Genomic DNA, 23,610 nt, shown 5'->3' on the forward strand with positions numbered 1-23,610 from the left:
GAGATGAAAAAGCTTGCACAGGATAGAGTAGCATGGAGAGCTGCATCAAACCAGTCTCAGGACTGAAGACCACAACAACAACATGTCCTACTCTGACATAACATATGCTGCAGGTTCCATTATAAAGAAACTTACATATAAAATTACATATCAGCTGTTTGATTATTCCTAATGTGAATTTTCTGTTAGGTATTCTTATGCAAGATCTAGACCCAAGACTCAGACAGATGTATGAAGGTGTAAGGGATGTGCTTTCCAAATATCGTTCTGGCAAGCTCCCCAAAGCATTCAAGATAATACCTCATCTTCGGAACTGGGAACAAATACTTTATATAACAGGTAATGTTGTTTTCATGGATATTTTATTAATGTATTAAGTTAATTATAACAATAGCAAACTTTTCTTTTTAACTTTCATTTATCCATTTTACAATTTGTCAGATCCACCAAAGTGGAGTGCTGCAGCCATGTACCAAGCAACTCGAATATTTGCTTCAAATTTGAAGGAGAAAATGGCACAACGTTTCTACAATTTGGTCTTGCTACCTCGCATTCGTGATGACATATGTGAATACAAACGGTTGAATTTCCATTTATATCAAGCTTTGAGAAAGGCCTTATTTAAACCTGGAGCTTTTATGAAAGGCATGCTTTTGCCTTTGTGTGAGGTTAGTATATCTCTCTTTGCTCTTTGCTTTTTTGTGGGATTAGTCTCTCTCTCTCTCTCTCTCTCTCTCTAATTAGGTCGTACTGTAGTATACAGTGATTCAGATATTGTAAAACATTTTGCTTTAATGCAACTTTTCATCGTAATGTATTTATGAACCAAGAAAGTGTCTTAAGGCAAATAGAAATCATTTCATCAACAACTTCTTGAAGCAGAACGGTAATTATATAGAATGTCATGCAGTGAAAAGTGTTGGAGGCATTTGGCTTCCAAAGTGCCATAGTGTGCTTGACAAAAAGATTAGTACAGATGCATAGTCATGTAGAATTTCACTTTTTTGTTTGTAAGAAGATTAAATTGAATAGAGTACACCATTGGGGAGTGAACTACCTGTAACTGTCACATTCACTGTAATTCCAGAAGAATGACAGAACACACTTGTTTCTCAAATATACTTGATAACAGAAGAAATGGTCAGTGCTGATTTTTACTTTCCCATCAAGTTATGCAGGAGTCACTCACTTACGTGATTGGTTGGGTTGTTTTGTATCCCATAGTGATTTGGGTTCCCTGCCTAGCATGGATGTGGACATGTCAGATGTGCTGAGGCTGTGAACGGTGGTTACGGCTGCCATCATAAGGGGATCCACTGTCTAGATATGCACATCATATGACACCACCTGGTGGTGACTGCTTGCCACTGAGCCTGTGGCCCGGGTTCACAGCATTTGTGTACTTGGTAGCTGTTTGTACCTCCCAATTGCATAGCAAAGGTGACTCAGTTTGTTTTCCAGTCCTGAGTGGTACTAATTTGAAACTGTTGTGTTTCTACACTGACTCCACTATGTCCCAGACTTGTTAGTGTATTGTTCACTTTGTGAACTAAGTCTACTGCGGACTTAAAGGAATGCGTGTTCGTTTCCCTGTGGTTTGGTGTACTCACTGGAGCAAGTGACAATCAACACTACCTACACCACACAGGACAGAAATGGTTCTATTTTCTTCTCACTGTGATTGTGGAAGTCCTTTCTAAAAATACACAAAGAAACCATGTAATTTCTGTTATTACATAAGTGCACAAAAAAAAATAGTCATCCTGAAAGACATCTCACTAATACTGTGTAACACCACCGCCTTGATGCTGTCCTCAGTTTGGTGAGGAAGAATCCAAAATGATTAGAACAACCAAATTGCAGGGATGTTTATTGCTATATTTTGCCAGCTGTTCCAGGAAATCCCAGGTATTATCCATGGGATTAAAATCAGGGGATTGAATAAGCTTGTCAAGGTGTGAAAGGTTGCCCGAATGTTTGTGAAACCAGGAAAGAATACATGCTACATTGTGCACATAACTGTTGTCACCTTGGAAAAAGCAAGTGTAGAAAACATACTCATCATGAAGCTGTGAATAAATAGAAATACATGGTCACAGAGACAGTTCAAATAAACGTCCTGATTGTTGGTCACGGTACCATAAATAAGTTGACCATAATTAAGGTACAAAAAATACCCCTGAAGCATAGCAGAATAAATTATGTCCTGACCTACACTGTCCATGCTAAATGCCTTAGTGGGTCCTCGGTGCACTCAAAGCTTTGCATCATTTGAAGAGAGGCCAAATCATGACACATTGAACCACACTACATGCCTCCTGTTACCTACTTTCCAGTTTTTGTGTTGTTGGGACCATTGAAGTTGTACCACTGTCAGCAGTGGCCCTTTGTGAGATAAAAAATACGCTCCTCATACAGGTTGTGAGGGCCCAAGGGATGTCTACTGACCGCTGTGTCATCCTCTGCCTTGCAGCATCATGCGGGAGCAGTATGGAGGGCACGTGGTCAGCATACTGCTGTTTCGGCCACTTTGCAGACTCCTCCGCATGGCAGCCATCTATGCTGACCCCCTCAGCTGTAGAGGTGGCCTGTTTTGTGGGATACCTGGCTCAAAGTGTCCATTGCATACAGTTCAGTTCACACTTTTTACTTGGAAAATGGTTGAGATGAATCTGCATTCACTGACAGTAACAATTCCTTTCAGATTTTAAACTGATTGACATTGACTTGTATCCAGCATCTGCATACACTGCATCATACTCTGTAAGCCAACTAATGATGTGTAGCAGAGAATACTTCTGGTACCACTAACTAATCCCCCCTATTCTGTTCCACTCCTGAATGGTGTGTAGGAAGATTATTGTCTGTAAGCCTCTGCATTGGCTGTAATTTCCCAGATTTTCTCATTGTTGTCCATTTCATAAGATGTATTTCAGAGGAAGTAATGTGCCATCTGACTCTTCCTGGAAAATGCCCTCTTGGAATTTCAGTAGTGAACCTCTCCATGATCCACAGTGCCTCTCTTGTAATACCTGCCCTTGGAGTTTGTTGAGTATCACTGTAATACTCTCACACTGACTAAATGATCCCATGATGAAGCATGCTCTTCATTGGACTCTCTCTCTCTCTCTCTCTCTCTCTCTCTCTCTCTCTCTCTCTCTCTCTCTCTCCCTCTCTCTCTCTCCCCCCCCCCTCTCCATCCCCCCCCCCTTCCCTCCCCTCCCCTCCCCTCCCCTATCAGTCCTACTTGCTAAGGATCTCGTATTAATGAACAGTACTCACGAATCGGTCAGTTACCTTACTAGCCACTTCCTTTGTGGATGCATTACATTTCAATAAGATTCTTTCTACAAATCTCACTGTTTGTTATATGTGGTCATTTGACTTGAGGTTGTTCTGTATAGTTACTCCCAGGTATTTTATGGTAGGTACTGTTTCGAGCAGTTTTCCCTCAGTAGTGTAGTTGTACAGTGGGGGACTTCTTTTTCTTATGTACATACAGTATGTTACATTTACTCATATTCAGAGTCAATTACCAGAGCCTACAACACATCATTCCTTTGTAGGTCATTCTGCAAATTGATACTGTCTTCTGGCATTGCTGCTTTCTTGTAGACAACCACATCATCTGCGAACAGTATTAAAGAGCTTCCAACACTTTCTGCTAGATCATTTACCTAGAAATTACCTTTTCATCTGTCAACTTTATTCTATTAAGGGCGATGTGTTGAGTCCTGTCTGCAAGGAAGTCTTGAATCCAGATGGAAATTTGGTGTGATACTCGATAAGCTCTTATTTTTTCCCCCTAACTTGCAGTGCAGGGCGGTGTCAAATGTGTTCCTGAAGTCCAGGAACATCGACCTGAGCACCATTGTCCCCAGTTCTGTGGACCTCATAGAGGCAAAGAGCAAGTTGAGTTTCACAAGATCTCTGTTTGCAGAATCCATGTTGATTTTTATAGAGGAGATTTTCGTTCTCCAAAAAGTCCTAATTCTGTAGCATAAAACATGTCCCATAATTCTACAGCGGATTGACATCAACATATAAGTCTATAATTATGTGCATCTTTCCTACAGCCCTTCTTGAAAATGAGCTGCACTGTTTTTGCAGTGACTAGGTAACCTTCATTGCTCCAATGTTCTATGATAAACTGCTGCTAGTAGGGGAGCAAGTTCTTTTGCATAATCTTTATAGAATCTTTTAGGTATCTCATCTGGTCCTGTTGCCTTTTCAATATCAAACAATTGTAGTTGCTTTTCTATTCCATGATTGGCTATCTCAGTATCTGTCATTTCGACATTGTACGATGATTGAAAGGAGGGACCATGCTACAATTTTACGCGATGAAACAATTTCAGAAGACCTATTTCAGACTCCTTTCTGTTACCTTCCATTTTGGTACCAGAACTATCACTGAGTGAATGAATGGAGGGCTTTGAATTGCTCACTAATTTTACATAAGACTTGGTTTTTTCTCAGATTGGTGGACAGAATTTTAGTTTCAAAATACTTGTTTCATTGCTCTCCTTATAATCAGCTTTTGTTTGTCAACAAGATTTTGACTTCTTTGGAATCTGAGGTGAATCTCTGTTTGTTTACATAGCAGTTTTCTAACACACCTATTATACCACAGTGGGTCACCCATGTCCCTTAAGATCTTGGTTGGAACATACTTGTCTAAGTCATATTGAACAATGGTTTTGAATTTGTACTCCACATCTTCATCATCGTCATTGAAATTTGATGCTGACATCTCAAATTCTCTGCAGTTTGTATCCTGTCACTCTTGCTAAGCAAATATATCTTCCTACCTTCCAACTTAACATTCCTCATAAAACCCTTAGTCATAGTTGGTATTACAGCCTTATGATCACTGATACCTTCCTGTGTATTAACTGATTTGATAATTCAGGTCTGTTTGTTGCTAGGAGTTCTGTGATATTACTTTAATTCCCTGTCTCTGGCACCAGTTTTGGTTCCATGACTTCCCCAATCTGTAGCTGGCTAGTTGAAGTCACACCCAATACCACAGCGTGACTGGAAGAATTATTAACAGCATTCTGCAAATTCTGTGTGAAGTGCTTTACCACTACAACTTCTGACCTGCGCTCTCTATAAAAGCATCCGATTACCATATTTGATCAACTTACGGAGCTTACCTTCACACACATTAATTTCACATTCAGAATCTGTGACAACCTCAAAGATATTATTGAGTTCTTTACCCTGCATTCTAAGTTTAGTAGGGGTCAGTGAAGTGAAATGCAAAGAAGACTAGGATTTCTGGTGAGACGAGTGTAGAGTAATATCAGCGAGAACAGAAAATGGTATAGTGAGAGTAGGATTCGTTGTGAATAGGAAGGTAGGGAAGAGAGAGTGTGTTACTTTGAATAGTTCAGCGATAGAGTTGTTCTTACTAGAATCAACAGCAAACCAACAGCGACAGCGATAGTTCAGGTATACTAGTTGACATCGCAAGCTGACAATGAGGAGATAGAGAAAGTGTATGAGGATATTGAAAGGGTAATACAGTATGTAAAGAGAGATGAAAGTGTAATAGTCCAGGGGGACTAGAATGCAGTTGTAGGGGAAGGAGTAGAAGAAAAGGTTGCAGTGTAATAAGGGATTGGGACAAGGAATGAGAGAGGAAAAGACTATTCAAGAATTACAAGAGGAAGAAGTATATGTGGAAAACACTGGGGGATATGAGAAGATTTCAGTTAGATTGCATCATGGTCAGGCAGAGATTCTGAAATCAGATACTTGATTGTAAGGTGTAGCCAGGAGCAGATACAGACTCAGATCACAATGTAGTGCCGGCTGCGGTGGCCGTGTGGTTCTAGGCACTTCAGTACGCAACTGCGAGACTGCTACGCTCGCTGGTTCGAATCCTGCCTCGGTCATGGGTGTGTGTGATGTCCTTAGGTTAGTTAGGTTTAACTAGTTCTAAGTTCTAGGGGACTGATGACCTCAGATGTTAAGTCCCATAGTGCTCAGAGCCATTTGAACCACAATGTAGTTGTGATGAAGAGTAGACTGAAGATTAGTTGGGAAGAATCAGTGGGCAAAGAAGTGGGATACGGAAGTACTAAGGAGTGAGGAGAAGTTGTCTAAGGCTATAGATACAGCAATAAGGAATAGCTCAGTAGACAGTCCAGTTTCACAGGAGTCGGCAAGAAAACAATTACAAAGAAGGTAACTGTGAAGAAACCATGGGTAACAGAAGAAATACTTCACATGATCAATGAAAGAAGGAAGCACAAAAATGTTTAGGGAAATTCAGGAATGCAGAAATAAGTCACTGAGGAACAAAATAAATAAGAAGTGCAGGTAAGCTAAGATAAAAATGGCTGCATGGAAAATGTGAAGAAGTTGAAAAAGAAATAATTGTTGGAAGGACTAACTTCTTGACTCAGCATACAGGAAAGTTAAAACAACTTTCAGAGAAATTAATAGCAAGGGTGGTAACATTAAGAGTGCAATGAGAATTCCAGAGTTGAATGCAGAGGAAAGGGCAGCGAGGTGGAAAGAGTATATTGAAGGTCTCTATGAGGGGGAAGAAGAAACAGGAGTAAATTTAGAAGAGACAGGGGATCCAGTATTAGGATCAGAATTTATGAGAGCTTTGAAAGACTTAAGTTCAAATAAGGCTGAAGGGATAGATAACATTCCATCAGAATTTCTAAAATCATTGGGAGAAGTGGCAACAAAACTACAAATCACGTTGTTGTGTAGAATGTATGAGTCTGGAGACATACCATATGCCTTTCGGGAAAATAACATCCACACAATTCTGAAGACCGCAAGAGCCGACAAGTGCAAGAATTATCGCACAGACAACTTAACAGCTCATGCATCCAAGTTTCTGACAAGAATAATATACAAAAGAGTGGCAACAAAAAAATTGAGGGTGTGTTAGATGATGAGCAATTTGGCTTTAGGAAAGGTAAAGACACCAGAGAGGCAATTCTGACATTGGAGTTGATAAGGGAAGCATAACTATAGAAAAATCAAGACATGTTCATAGATTTGTTAACCTGGAAAAAGCATTCAACAATGTAAAATGGTGCAAGATGTTCAAAATTCTGAGAAAAATAGGGGTAACCTATAGGGAGAGACGGGTAATACAGAATGTGTACAAGAGCCAAGAGGGAAAAATAATAAGAGTGGATGACCAAGAATGAAATGCTAGGATTAAAAAGATTGTAAGACAGGGATGTAGTCTTTCACCCGTACTGTTCATTGAAGAAGCAATGATGGGAATAAAAGAAAGATTCATGCCTGGAATTAAAATTGAAGGTGAAAGGATATCCCAGTGATAAGATTCACTGATGATATTGATATCCTGAGTGAAAGTGAAGAAGAGTTATGTGATCTGCTGAATGGAATGAACAGTCTGATGAGTATGGAATATGGATTGAGAGTAAATCAGTGAAAGACAAAAGTAATGAGAAGTAACAGAAATAAGAACAGTGAGAAACTTAACATCAGGTAGGAATTCTGCTACCTAGGCAGCAAAATAATCAGTGATGGATGGAGCGACATCAAAAGCAGACTGGCACTGGCAAAAAGGGCATTCCTGGCCAAGAGAACTCTACTAGTGTCAAACATAGGCCTTAATCTGAGAAAGAAATTACTGAAAATGTATGTTTGAAGCACAGCATTGTATGGTAATTGAACATGGACTGTGGAAAAACCAGAACAGAAGAGAATCAAAGCATTTGCAATGTGGTGCTACGGACAATTGTTGAAAATTGGGTGGACTTATAAGGTGAGGAATGAGGAGTTTCTGTGCAGAATTGGAGAGGAAAGGGATATGTGAAAAACCGTGACAAGGAGAAGGGACATAACGAGAGGACTTCTGTTAAGACATCAGGGAATGTCTTCCGTGGTACTAAATGGTACTGTAGAGGGCAAAAACAATAGAGGGAGATAGAAAATGGAATACATCCAGCAAATAATTGATCACATAGGTTGCAAGTGCTACTCCGAGCTGAAGCGGTTGGCACAGGAGAAGAATTTGTGGTGGGCAACATCAAGCGAGTCAGATGACTGATGACTAAAATAATAAAAAAAAAACTGCAGTAAATATGCCTCCACTATTGGCGATCCACCTATCATTACAATAAATATTCCAGCCTAAAGTTAGGATATTGTTGCTATTCACTTCAAGTTTCAATCAACTTTCTGTTCCTAGTACTACGAGGTGGAATCCAAAATTTCCGGTACTTGTGCTGCCATCTGGAAAGTAGGAGTAGTAGATCTTTGCACTGCTAGGTGGCAAGAGCTGCATATCTGATGAGTCAGTGTGCGGAGTGGCATTCAGCTGGGAGGACAGGTTGCGTGTCCACAGTGATTTCCAAAATACTCTGTGTTTGGTGTGTGGTGATTTAACGATGGATCTGCGAACAGAACAGCATGTGTGTGTCAAATTCTGTGCGAATCTCGGGAAAATTGCTACAGAGCCCCTTGCAATTATTCAACAAGTGTTTGGGCCACAGAGCATGAGCCGTACGAGTGTATTTGAGTGGCTCTCCAGAACCCAGAAAAGCAAGACAGTTGAAGAACATGATCATTGTTTTCTTTGATACCAAGCGAATTGTGCACAAAGAATTCATCCCACCCAACCAAACAGTGAATTCCATATACCACGGTGACATTTTGTGACAGCTCCGTGAAAACATGCGGCGTCAACGGCCCGAACTTTGGCATCAAGGGAACTGGCTGCTGCATCACGACAACGTGCCCTGTCACACATCCTTGCTCACCAGGATGTTTTTGGCAATAAAACAACATGGTGGTTGTACCCCATCCACCGTACTCGCCAGATTTGGCACCTTGTGACTTCACGCTATTCCCAAAACTGAAACTCAAGTTCAGAGGCAGTCGGTTTGACACTCTAGAGAGGATTCAAGAAGCATTGCTGGCGCTGATAAACACCTTCAAAGAACAGGACTTCCAGAAAACATTTGACCAGTGGCAGATGCGCTTGACCAGTGTGTACATACGGATGAGAACTACTTCGAGGGTGATGGTGACCATTAGTCTGAAGTTAAGATTTTCAACAGATGGCAGGACCAATCCCAAAAATTTTGGATAGCACCTCGTATATGGGCTTTATAACCTTCAGTAAGCAATACTAATTTTGGAACCTTTTCTTGGATGTTCCTGCAGTTTACAAATATCATGTTAACCTTTTCTACATCCAGTCTGTGAGGATGAGGATCCTCTGATAACACTGGCTGTTGTAAGTTTTATTTCGGCCGGCAGTTTGTTTTTGATCCCAAGGGAGGTTTCTCTAACGTAAAAAATGCCCATGTGCATGCCACACTGACTCCGCTACCGTAGTAAGCACTTCCTACAGGAAATTCACACTTGACGTATTAATTAGAACCCTACGATTCTGCACCAATGGTGGAGGGTGAGAAATCCGCTTCGGATACCATCTGAGCCTCTGGTATACGCCTTTCACTCTGCTCCAAAGCAGAGTAACACAATCAACTATGAATATGATACAACAGATAGTGAGCTTATGTCACATCCCACGTGCAGTGCTAGTTGCCTTCACCAAATCAGCCATCCACCGAAAAGGAGCCAAGGATGGCCTCAGAACCCTTGCGGCAGGCATATTCGTGCCAACATGTGCAGCTACTTGCAGCCGGTTGCACCCAGTGCACGTGATAGCTGCTGGCAGGGCCTCCTCGATATCTCTCAATTAGATTCTTTTACGAGCACTGTTGTTGCATCATGTTAGATGGCTGCAAGTATGTCATTCCTTCAACTTTTGTGGTCCTGTCCTCCTCAGTTGCGCGTAATACTACGGTATATTGATAATTTTCGCTTATGGACCATCTGACAGCAACTGAATAAAACACAATTTTAGTGCCATACGCGTTTCACCTTTATTTTCTGCAAGGCATCATCAGTGGCCTGGAATATGTACATATGTTAGCTATTTTATTTACATTTTTGTCACTATGCCTATAGGTTATAAACAGTTCTGGTGGTTGGTATTTCCTATTAAGTAGTAATGTTTTGAACTGTACTTATAGGTTGCGTAGACAGTTCCTTACATATTACGCTCCTGTTGCATTTTTGGTATTGTTCTTCTTCCTATGAGCGCCAATTTGCTGTTTTTTCCGCATTCCACAGCACTATGCACTGAACGCTTGTTTTAATGCAATGTTTTGGTTTCTGTTGCCGACTGTCAAATGTTTTTTCCAAAGATCGAATATTACTGCCAAACTTATGAGTGTAACTATTGAAGTATCTGTGGTCTGTTCGTGTACGCATTTGTGTGTGCATTTGTGTGTGTGTGTGTGTGTGTGTGTGTGTGAGTGTTTTTTGGTGTCGTTTTAATTTAATTTTATTGTATTTATTTATTTATTTTTGTTTTTGTCCTGTGTGTGTGTGTGTGTGTGTGTGTGTGTGTGTGTGTGTGTGTGTGTGTGTGTATTTTGGTGTTATATATATATATATATATATATATATATATATATATATATATATGTTATCATTTCCTTTATTAAGTGTAGTAGGGAGCCTGTGCTGATGTGTGTTTGTTCATTTATCACATGTTTGTTTTCTGCTATGGCTTTCTGGATGTGGAAGTTTTCTTGCATTTGTATAAGATGTTTGTCGTGGTTGCTTATTCTCATTATTTTCATTTCTTGTTACATGTTTGTAGGATGATGGTTGTAGTGTTTTAAATGTTCTGCAAATGTGGAATGGTTTGTTTCCTACTTCCAACATCTGATATGTTCTTTGTATCTTGTTTCAAAATTCCTGCATGTCATGCCTATGTATACTACATCACAACTTTGACATTCAAGTTTATATATTCCTGATTGTTGGAATTTGTCCCTCTTGGTAGCTGGCTGGCTTAGGTGTGATTGAAGGGTTTGCCCAGGCTTATATGCTATTTTGAAGCCCTGTCTCTTCAGGATGTTTGCAACTCTGTGTAGTTTATGTGTGTAGGTCATGGTGTACCATCTGGTTCTTTTCTGTGTGGTGTTGTCATTGTGTGTGTTTGTTGAGTGTGTTTGTAAGTTTTCAGCTTGTGAGTTCTTTTGTATTGTGGAAGTGTTGTATTTGTTTTTTATTTGTGTTTTTATTTTTTGATTGAGCCTGTGTACCATATGTGTGTCATACCCGTTGTTCCTAGCTATTTGTATGATCGTGTTCATTTCTTGTTCATAGTTTCTCTTGCTGAGTGGGATTCTGTTTAATCTGAAACACTGCACCAATAGCAAAGTGAACAATCAATACATAGAAAATCTCATAGTAGAAACCGAACACATCCTTACACGTGAAGAACAACAAAACAATTGTGAAATAAACATAGGACTGACAAGAGAACTAGTAAAAGAAGAAATAAAAGGCATAATAAAACAAACACAGCAGACACACAATAAGAGCAACCAAACAGAAGCAGCTACTATGAAAAGGTTAAAACAAAAGTTAACAAACAACAACATATTAATAACAAGAGCAGACAAGGGAAATGTAACAGTACTCATGGATAAAGAGCAATACATCACAAAAACCAAGGAATACATAAACACCAACGCAATACAAAAACTGAAGTCAGATCCAACTACACGATTCCAGGCAAATGTGAAACGAACACTGAAAAACATTGAACACACACTCACAGACAAACGGAAATACTACTTAACACAGAAAAACACACAAGCACCAACACTCCGCAGTCAACCGAAAGTACATAAAGACGGAATGCCAATGAGACCTGTTATCAACTTCAAGAAAGCCCCAACATACCGCATAGCCAAACACCTCCAAAAGTTAGTTACAAAACACTATAAAGTAGAAAACAACAGAACAGTGATAAACACAGGAAACCTAATAGAAAACATACAGAACATACAGGTACCACACACAGCATCACTGATTTCATTCGATTTAGAAAATATGTATACCTCCATCCCTATCACAGAAACAATAGAAATCATAGAACAAAATCTCTCATCCCACAGCAACCTCACCACAGACGCAATAAAAGAAATAACAGATATGCTCAGACTGACAACGGAACAAAACTACTTTCAGTTTGAGGAAGAATATTTTCTACAAACTGATGGACTGCCCATGGGATCCCCAATATCAGGAACACTAGCAAACATTTTCATCAGTCACCTTGAAAATCAGATATTTGATAAGATAACCACAAATGAAAGTTTCAAGATCATATATTGGTACAGATACATGGATGACATTATTTGTCTGGTAGACGAGCCAAGTGAAAAAATAGATGAACTCCATTCAGAAATAAACAAAGCTCATAAGAACATAAAATTCACACTTGAAAAAGAAAATCAAATAAATTTTCTTGACATTACAATTAAAAAAGAAAATGGAAAACATACATTTAACATCTTTAGAAAACCAACAGCCACGGACACAATAATACATTCCACATCCAACCACCCCCAAAGCCAGAAACTTGCAGCACTAAGGCACATGTTACATAGATTAAACAGAATCCCACTCAGCAAGAGAAACTATGAACAAGAAATGAACACGATCATACAAATAGCTAGGAACAACGGGTATGACACACATGTGGTACACAGGCTCAATCAAAAAAAAAAAAACACAAATAAAAAACAAACACAACATTTCCACAATACAAAAGAACTCACAAGCTGAAAACTTACAAACACACTCAACAAACACACACAATGACAACACCACACAGAAAAGAACCAGATGGTACACCATGACCTACACACATAAACTAACACACAGAGTTGCAAACATCCTAAAGAGACAGGGCTTCAAAATAGCATATAAGCCTGGGAAACCCTTCAATCACACCTAAGCCAGCCGGCTACCAAGGGGGACAAATTCCAACAATCAAGAATATATAAACTTGAATGTCAAAGTTGTGATGCAGTATACATAGGCATGACATGCAGGAATTTTGAAACAAGATACAAAGAACATATCAGATGTTGGAAGTATGAAACAAACCATTCCACATTTGCAGAACATTTAAAACACTACAACCATCATCCTACAAACATGGAACAAGAAATGAAAATAATGAGAATAAGCAACCATGACAAACATCTTATACAAATGCAAGAAAACTTCCACATCCAGAATGCCATAGCAGAAAACAAACATGTGATAAATGAACAAACACACATCAGCACAGGCTCCCTACTACACTTAATAAAGGAAATGATAACATAAAAATATATATATATATATATATATATATAACACCAAAACACACACACACACACACACACACACACACACACACACACACACACACGCGCACACACACAGCCCCCCTCCCAAAAAAAAAAAAAAAAAAAAAAAAAAAAAAAAAAAAAAAAAAAAAAATTACATAACACCAAAATACAGACACACACACACACACAGCACAAAAAAATATATATCACACCAAAACACACACACACACACACACACACACACACACACAGGACAAAAACAAAAATAAATACAATAAAATTAAATTAATACGACACCAAAAAAAACACACACACACACACACACACACACACACACACACACATACATACACAAACGCACACACAAATGCGTACACGAACAGACCACAGATACTTCAATAGTTACACTCATACGTTTGGCAGTAATATTCGATCTTTGGCAAAAACATTTGACAGTCGGCAACAGAAACCAAAACATTGCATTAAAACAAGCGTTCAGTGCATAGTGCTGTGGAATGCGGAAAAAACAGCAAATTGGCGCTCATAGGAAGAAGAACAACACCAAAAATGCAACAGGAGCGTAATATGTAAGAAACTGTCTACGCAACCTATAAGTACAGTTCAAAACATTACTACTTAATAGGAAATACCAACCACCAGAACTGTTTATAACCTATAGGCATAGTGACAAAAATGTAAATAAAATAGCTAACATATGTACATATTCCAGGCCACTGATGATGCCTTGCAGAAAATAAAGGCGAAACGCGTATGGCACTAAAATTGTGTTTTATTCAGTTGCTGTCAGACGGTCCATAAGTGAAAATTATCAATATACCATAGTATGTCATTCCTTGTATATCCGTTGGACCATCTGCATTGATACATCAGCAAATGGAATGACTTTATTCATGAAGCAATCATGGGCACTTCCAAACACAATTGCTTATTTCTACCGTATCTCCACATTGACCCATCTTAGTGCACTGATTCATACAACCAATGGGGAAATACACACCAGTTCACTGTGATGACTTTGCAGAAATAGATTAATTCCTCACAAAAGTTATAATGCGAGTGTACTGGATAGCATCAATTTGAAGATCTATACTACGAAGCATTCCAAATCCACAGGAAGAGATCCAGGTCCACATTATCAATCATAAGACCAATGCAGGATGGTGTTCAGATGTATTTGGGTTTGAAGAGGATACATTGTGGTCCTTATATTTGTACTGGATCCTCATTTGGTGAGGAAAACACCAGTTTGTAAGTGTGCTTTGCAGGTGAAACCTACCATCTCATTCCTTATTCATTCGACTGATTATGTCATTACATGTAGCAATTCCTACTTTGAGGGAAAGATATACAACAAATCCACTGTGCAGTGATGGGCATCTACATGGCAACCACCTATGTCAACCTGTTTGTGGGCCATCTAGAGGAAACCCTCCTATCCACTCAGAACACCAAACCCATTGCCTGGTTCATGCTCATTGATTATATGTTCATGATCTGGAACCAGGGCGAAAATACTCCATCTTTGTTCCTCCCAGCCTCAACACATTTTCTATCATTTGCTTCACCCAGTCCTCTTACAGCTCTGCATGTCATCTTCATGGATGTTAACCTCCACCTCTCTGATGGCTCCATCCATACCTTTGTCCATTTCAAGACCACTAACCAACAACAGAGGCTGCATTTTGATAGCTTACTTTTCATCTGCACTAGAAAATCCCTCCCTTGTAGTGTGGCCACACATGGACAGCAAATTTACACTGACAATAATTCAGTTCTCAAGTACAGGTAGGAACTACTCCGCTTCCCCCCCTCCCCCCCCCCCCCGCCCCCAAACCTAGTCCCCAGAAAGATTTCTTGTACCATATCATCACACACCCCTAATCCTGCCACCAGCTTCCCAAGAACTACCTGCAAAGGAGTACTTTCCCCCTTATCACCTAGTATCATCCCGCAGTAGAACAACAGAACTGTACCTTCACCAGGGCTTCAACTATTTATCATTGGGCCCAGAAATTATGAACATCATACCCACAATCATTCCCACTCCTCCCAAAGTCGTACGCCATCACCCATCTAATCTGTGCAAAATTGTAGCCCATCCTTGTGCCACATGCACTCCTGTCCCCTTGCCACACAGATCATATCCCTGTGGTAGTGCCAGGTGTGTGACCTGTCCAATACACCCAACCAGCAGATCCTACTCATGTCCCTTCACTGGCTATCTGTGAAAGCAGTCATACGTGAGCTTTCTGCAATTTCTGCACATAATTTTACACCAACGTGATCACCAACCAGCTGTTCACCTTAATGAGCAGTCACCACCGAACTGTGGCCAAATGGCAGAGTTGACCTCCCAGTGGCAGAATACACTGCTAAGCACAACATGCTTGAAGTTAGTTTCTGCTTCACAACACATGCCACTTCGATTGCCCCCCCCCCCCCCCCCCCTCTCCCAAACACCAGCTTCTCTAAACTACAAAGATGGGAGTTATCCTTTCAGCTTCCACTAGCCTTCTGCCCTGTACCCATCTCCACACTGTCCACTGTCCTTGGACCTTAACTATACTCATTCTGCAACCACATCCTCTTCCCAAGGTCTCTCTCTCCTCTGTTCCATCCTAACTCCTCCTAATCCATTCATCCATGTCATCATGCACTGAACACACTGATCATGTTTGCGTATGTATTTATATGTACTCTAGCACAAAAAAGGATTTGGCTTGTTTATTTGCGTGTTGGGGAAGGCTCAACACCTGTACTGTTCCTTTACTCCTAAATTCTACCAGAACTTTCCATTACCATCTTTCTTAAATTCTCTAACGTATCTACCTGATGAAAGGATTTAACATTCCATGGTGCTACACATATAGTGCCAGTTTTGTTTTTCTTGATTATGACATTTAGCTTTAGACTCCATCAATAAATGATTTCATTTTCGGTCACTGTTCACTATATGTATTAATAGTAAGATGTCATTGTATTTGCAGGGAAGTTGATTTGTCATTTTTGTATATGCCTAGGTGTGCTGCATAATATTTCATGTGTCCCCAACATAGACTGAAAAACTGACATACTGCATTTCATTCAAATGTGTGCTCTTCATAGCTTTCAGATGTACACTGTAATAGCCAGTGACATGGAAGTTTATAATCTCCGCTGTATATAGCTACCTCTGTAAACTACACATATTGTAGAAAATGGGCTTACTATCTTATTGCTATTTTAGATTATATAAAAATGTATTGCGCGTCCAAATACAGTGCGTGCTGCTCATGATTAACTTTCTTTTCAACCTCTCGTTTTGTTAGCATAGAATGTTTCTCACAACAGAGTAAGATGTTAAGTAATTGTTTTGTTGATTGTGTTAAAGAGCAGTAGCCTTTATCGTAGCTTGACTATGGTTGCATTTTTATGTACCTGGCTGTGATTAAATACACTACAGATTATAATAAATACTGGTTTATTCTGCTTGGCTTGTACCTAAAATGCTACTCAACATTGGCAGTATAATTCTTTGTTATTTATTTGTATCACTTTATTTCCATGGTTTAAAGAGGAAATTTTAACATGAGTTTTCTATATTGCAGAGTGGAACGTGCACCTTGAGGGAAGCCATAATATTTGGCTCTGTCATAGCTCGTAATTCCATACCTATACTGCATTCTTCAGCAGCTATTCTTAAGATTGCAGAAATGGATTACAATGGTGCCAATTCCATATTTTTAAGAATATTTTTGGATAAAAAGTATGCTCTACCATATAGAGTTGTTGATGCTGTTGTATTTCACTTCCTAAGGTATGTATTCTTAGTTTATTAATATGCTCTCCAAATCCGTCTTTTCACAGTAACGGTATGCACTGTAAAGCATCCAGATAATGATTTTTTTGCATTATTATTGAGAAATTGTTTGTAGTGTTTAAACACATTTATTAAATCAGTGAAAATGAGCGTGTTCATATTGATGCTATGAGACTTTTGTAATTTTTATGATTCCAGTTAGTCACCAGTCGTAAATATATGCCATTAAGAACAACTAAAGCTATAACTGAAGTAATTTCTAGATAACTAGGTATGTAGTATACAAATGCTTGTACAGGGTGTTTCAAAATGTTTTGATGAATTCATATTTCAATAACACACAAACTAATCATGAAAAAAGTTGAATGTTTTACACAGGGCACAACATTTATTTGAGTTTGCTTATAAAACATTACATTGGCCAAAAGATAACCATTAGCAGCTACACTACACCTGAGGCTTTTAACCCAATTTTTGAACACATCTTTCATAACTGCTGGAGGAATTCTGGAACTTTCATAGTGAATTTGATCTTTTCAGTATTGTAAGCTTCTCAGCCGGTCAGAGTACACTCTTTCCATCAGATAACCCCATATTAAGTTTGGCATGTTTAACTCAGGTGAGCAAGACGGCAATTTGATACAAGCACATTTGGAAATCATGTGCTCACGAAACACTTCATGGAGAGCTTTGCAAGGTCTTGTTGTGTGTGCAGCATGTTGTGCCATCTTGTTGGAACATTTTTGTAACAAATGCCATAAATAGCATTCCACCACAAATGCCCGCTGATGCTTTGACCAGTACAACATGACTACTGACCTGTATACAGGATGAAACTTGACGGTGTCTCCATCAGTGCATCTGGTTTTTAGTGCACATTGTTCAGATTTGAAATCATAGAAACATTGTAAAACAGCCCATACTGTAACTAACAACTGGAGAGCTACTTCAGGAGTGTGTGAATCCTATGGTTTCCTTACTTATTTTGTTATGTACCATGTTTGGAAATGCTATCTATGGTGTTGTTGGGATCTCAATCTTTTGACAATTAAGGTATATGGCTGAAGGGTCTGCTGCATGCAGCATATGTGAGTGATGTCAATACAGTGAAGTTGTAGATCTTGAATGGACGTGAGGATGTAAAATTATATCAGGCACATTTGGTTATCATTTTGCTAAGGATTGCTTTAATATTATCTTATCTCCAGTTTGAACTGCTGTAACATGTATTATTTTGTCTGAGAGGATATGACCACAGGCATTCACTGTGTACAGCGGCCTTTGTAATGGCTGTAAATGCGAACGTGTGTTTTAATGCATTTCATTAGAGTGCACTGTGTATCCAATTGTGAGCAGTACATTACAGCTTGTGTTCACTGTTCAGTTTATCAACGTGCCTTTCAGGATCATCTGAAGCTTACATTGTGTGTGCATTGTTATTTTATGCCCTAGAAGACTGTCAGCAATAGCATTTGAACATTAAACCTCTTCATAAGAGACGAAATGCATGTCTGATAATGGTTACCTGCAGATAATCACAAGTGTGTTACAACAACCTGCAAATTATAGTTGTTAGGTACTCTGAGGAGAATGCAACAGAACTGTGCACTGCCCACTAGGAGGCTGTAGGGAGGGCTGTGATGACCCAAACAGTATGCAACAGTCTCGCCTTGTTCGGTTTGGGTGTCAGATGTCTGTTACAAGTATTGGTACACATCCCCCAGCATTGTCTTACACAAAGGAAGTGGGCAAGGGAACACCTAGAATGAAGCCTGGGTTAACCTGACATCAGCTTCTCTTCACCAAGTATTAGAGGGCCCAGTGTCCTTCACAGGTACACAGTCCAATGGATTCACAAGGGATTTGGTCCTGTCATGCTTTGGATTGGTATCATGCAGATCTCAGACACTCCTCATCACTATTGATGGTAATTTGGAGACATTATATTATCAGGAAAGGATATGCTAATCTGTTTTCAAGGCCTGTAGTCAACATTTATATGATGGTTTTATCTCTTGTAATGATAATACACGAGCATCCTGTGACCCCCCCTTATGGACATCTTTCTCCAGGATGCAGGACTCAACCAAATGCAACAGCCAGAGGTACTTGCTGATGTAAACTCAGCTGAGTGTGTTTGGGACCAGTTGAGACTTTGCAGTGTGTCTTTTTTTATCATCAGTCTTCTGAGCATTTTTGAGCAGCCCACCGCAAATTCCTCTCTTGTGCCATCCTCTTCATCCCAGAGTAGCACTTGCAACTCATGTCCTCAATTCTTTGCTGGATGTATTCCAATCTCTGTCGTCCTCTACAGTTGTACATTCTCAGAAATTTCTTCCTCAAATTAAGGCCTATGTTTGATACTAGTAGACTTCTTAGCCAGGAATGCCATTTTTTCTAATGCTAGTCTGCTTTTGATGTCCTCCTTGCTCTGTCCATCATTGGTTATGTTGCTGCCTAGTAGTAGATTTCTGTAACTTCATCTACTTCATGGCCATCAATCCTGATGTTAAGTTTCTTGCTGTTCTCATTTCCGCTACTTCTCATTACTTTCATCTTTCTTCGATTTATTGGCAATTCATATTCTGTACTCATTAGACTTTTCATTCCGTTCAGCAATTCATGTAATTCTTCTTCACTTTCACTCAGGATAGCAATGTCATCAGCGAATCATATCATTGGGATATCCTTTCACCTTGAATTTTAATTCCTCTTGTGAATCTTTCTTTTTATTCCCATAATTGCATCTTCAATGTACAGATTGAACAGTAGAGGCCGAAAGACTAATCCTGGCACTTCGTTCTTGGTCATCCACTCTTATTATTCCCTCTTGGCTCTTGTACATATTGTATTTTACCTGTCTCTCCCTATAGCTTACCCCTATTTTTCTCAGAATTTTGAACGTCTTTCATCGTTTTACATTGTCGAACACTTTTTCCAGGCCAACAAATCCTATGAACGTGTCTTGATTTTTCTTTATTTTTGCTTCCCTTATCAATTGCAATGTCGGAATTGCTTCTCTGGTGCCTTTACCTTTCCTAAAGCCAAACTGATTATCATCTAACACATTCTCAGTTTTCGTTTCCACTCTTTTGTATATTATTCTTGTCAGCAACTTGGATGCACGAGCTGTCAAGTTGCCTGTGCGATAATTCTCGCTCTTGTCAGCTCTTGCGGTCTTCAGAATTGTGTGGATGATATTTTTCCAAAAGTCTGATGGTATGTCGCCAGACTTATAAATTCTATACAACAACTTGAATAGTTGTTTTGTTGCCACTTCCTCCTATGATTTTAGAAATTCTAATGGAATGTTATCTATCCCTTCTGCCTTATTTGAACCATGTCCTTCAAAGCTCTCGTAAATTCTGATTCTAATTCTGGATCCTCTCTCTCTTCTAAATTGCCTCCTGTTTCTTCTTCTATCACATCAGACAAATTTTCCTCCTCTTGGAGGCCTTCAATATACCCTTTCCACCCATCCACCCTCTCCCCTGCCTTCCCAAGTGGAATACGCATTGCACTCTTGCTTTTAATTTCATCAAAGATTGTTTTGATTTTCCTATACGCTTAGTCAAGAAGTCAGGCCTTCCGACAATCATTTCTTTTTCGATTTCTTCACATTTTTCATGCAGCCATTTTGTCTTAGCATACCTGCACTTCTTATTTATTTTGCTCCTCAGCGACTTGTATTTCTGTATTCCTGAATTTCCCTGAACATTTTTGTACTTCCTTCTTTCATCGATCAAGTGAAGTATTTCTTCTGTTACCCATGTCCTCTTCACAGTTAATTTCTTTGTACCTATGTTTTCTTTCCAATTTTTGCGACTGCCCTTTGTAGAGACATCCATTCCTCTTCGACTGTACTGTCTACTGAGTTATTCCTTATTGCTGTATCTATGGCCTTTGAGAACTTCGAGCATATCTCCTCACCCCTTAGTACTTCTGTATCCCACTTCTTTGCCCATTGATTCTTCCCAACCAATCTCTTAAACTTCAGCCTACTCTTCATCACTACTACATTGTGGTCCGAGTCTGTATCTGCTTCTGGGAATGCCTTATAATCAAGTATCAGATTTCAGAATCTCTGCCTGACCATGATGTAATCTGACTGAAATTTTCTGGTAACAGCCAGTCTCTTCCAAGTCTATCTCCTCCTCTTGTGATTCTTGAACAGAGTAGTTGCTGTTACTAGCTGAAATTCATTACAGAACTCGGTTAGTCTTTCTCTTCTCTCATTCCTTGTCCCAATCCCTTATTATCCTCCAACCTCTTCTTCTACTCCTTCCCCTACAACTGCATTCCAGTTCCCCATGACTATTAGATTTTCATCTCTCTTCGTATATTGTATTACTCTTTTAATATCCTCGTAAACTCTCTCTGTCTCCTCATCGTCAGCTTGCGACGTCAGCTAGTATACCTGAACTATCATTGTCACTGTTGGTTTGCTGTTGATTCAGGTAAGAACAACTATATCACTGAACTGTTAATAGTAACACACTCTCTGCACTATCTTCCTACTCATTGCAAATCCTACTCCCGTTATACCATTTTCCGCTGCTCTTGATATTACCTTATACTCATCTGACCAGAAATCCTTGTCTTCTTCCATTTCACTTCACTGACCCCTACTATATCTAGAGTGACCTTTGGATTTAACTTTTCAAATTTTGTAGCTTCCCAGTCCACATTCAAGGTTCTGATGTTCCACGCTCCGACTCGTAGAACATTATCCTTTTGTTGGTTGCTCGTGCTTTCTCTAATGGTCACCTTCCTTGTGGCAGTCCACTTGCAGAGATCCAAATGGAGGACTGTTCTGGAATCTTTTGCCAGTGGATAGGTCATCATGATACTTTTTACATTACAGGCCACATGTCTTGTGGATACAAGTTGTGTGTCTTTAATGTAGTAGTTTCTGTTTGCCTTCTGCATCCTCATGTCATTTATCATTGATGATTTTTCTGCTTTTAGGAGCAGTTTCCCACCCCAAGTACAAGAGAGTGCCATGAACCTCTGTCCACTCCTCCGCCATCTTTGACAAGGCCGTTAGCAGAATGAGGGTGACTTCTTATGCTGGAAGTCTTACTGATTATTAATCAAAATTTAAGCAGTGGCAGGTTTTGAACCTGTGACCGAGGACATTTTGATTAGCAATGGAAGATGCTACTCCTAGGCCATGGGATGTACCATTACAGGAACTTTACTTGTGCCCTGAATGACCACAGAGCTGCTACCAGAGAGTGGAAAAAGCATAGACACTGTGTAAATAGTGTGCCAAGGAGGATCTGCACATTACATTGTGTGGGGTGGACCAACATGTTATTGAACATTATCCAGCAGCATATTTTAATTTCACAAATATGCAAAGATGTCCAGTTTCCAACAGACTGCCTTTTATTTTGTTTTTGTTTCACAGTATTTTTCCCCCGTTAGGCTTCTCCTTCATTTCTTACTTGCCTCTTGTCTAAGCCCACATATATTCATAGGTATGCAGGTTGTGCAAAACTTTTCTTGGGCAATTTATTAAAATTGATGCTAATGTTGCTGTTTGATATAGTACTGCACAAAACAGCAACATGCATTGTAATTGGAAGTTTTGTGTTTTTATTTTATGGGTCAGTGTTGATAAGCTGGAAGTATTGTCATGGAAAACCTTACTTTTGTCAAAAAAGTTAAATCTCTAGATTTTGCACAAAAAATCATTCACGTGCCAGTTATCAGTTAATAGTTTGTAACTGATTAGTTTCATAATCATGTTAGTGTCATCATCAGCACAAAGTGCCTCCAAATGGCAGAAGTATGGTTTTTGTATCAGATACAAATATCCACACAGGCATAAGTATAGCTTCTAGTCCAAATGTCCCTGTGTAGATATTCATATTTATGACTTCTACATGAAGATGAGTAGTAAAACTTCAAATTCCAAAATTGTCAAAGATAAATGTTAGGAAATCCCTGTTAGGTATGAAACATTGAGCCAGAGGTGCTGAAAGAACAGTTGGTCTTCAGGCCTTTGGATTGAACCAAACCTGTCTATCCATTCACAAAATCGTTTTAAATCCACCTCAGATTCCTTTTCCTCATGCCATGTAAAGTAAAATTACTGTCACTCATTCACTTTTGCAGTTTTTCTTATACTATCCTTGCAGTCATAACAGCTGAGTGCCTAAAATTTCTCATACACAACCTATACTTGATTCATACACAACCTCTACTTAATTTAGCTGTTTCAGTCTAGGTGCAATTCTTAATTTTTTTATGTCAAGTAAATTCGTGACACATCGTGAACCTTTCTGAGTTTGGGTGGCTTACGTGCCTCAGTGAGATAGATAGCCATAGTGTAGTTGCACAACACAGGAAAGGTGTAAGTGGAGAGGCGTGACAAACCTACTATTCCTGATGAGGGGCAGCAGCCTTTTCACTAGTTGCAGGGACAACAGTCTGGATGATTGACTGATCTGGCCTTGTTGTAATGTTAAACAAATTGGCATTGCTTTGTTGCAACTGTGAACAGCAAAAAGCAGTGATGAACAATGCCATTAATTTTTTGTACGCCATTAGGATATGCAG

General features: G+C 39.4%; 1 protein-coding gene across 1 annotated transcript in view; it reads left to right on the top strand.

Moving 5' to 3' along the window:
• Positions 1 to 23,610, top strand: part of LOC126458461 (bystin) — a 63,578-nt gene that overhangs the window by 38,102 nt on the left and 1,866 nt on the right. Inside the window, exons 4-6 of the mRNA XM_050095532.1 lie at positions 190 to 339; positions 442 to 668; positions 16,832 to 17,040. Coding sequence (XP_049951489.1) covers positions 190 to 339; positions 442 to 668; positions 16,832 to 17,040 — 586 coding nt within the window. The remainder of the gene's footprint in view (positions 1 to 189; positions 340 to 441; positions 669 to 16,831; positions 17,041 to 23,610) is intronic.

This window comes from Schistocerca serialis, chromosome 2, assembly GCF_023864345.2.
Source record: "Schistocerca serialis cubense isolate TAMUIC-IGC-003099 chromosome 2, iqSchSeri2.2, whole genome shotgun sequence".
In the NCBI taxonomy this organism is placed as follows: Eukaryota; Metazoa; Arthropoda; class Insecta; order Orthoptera; family Acrididae; genus Schistocerca; species Schistocerca serialis.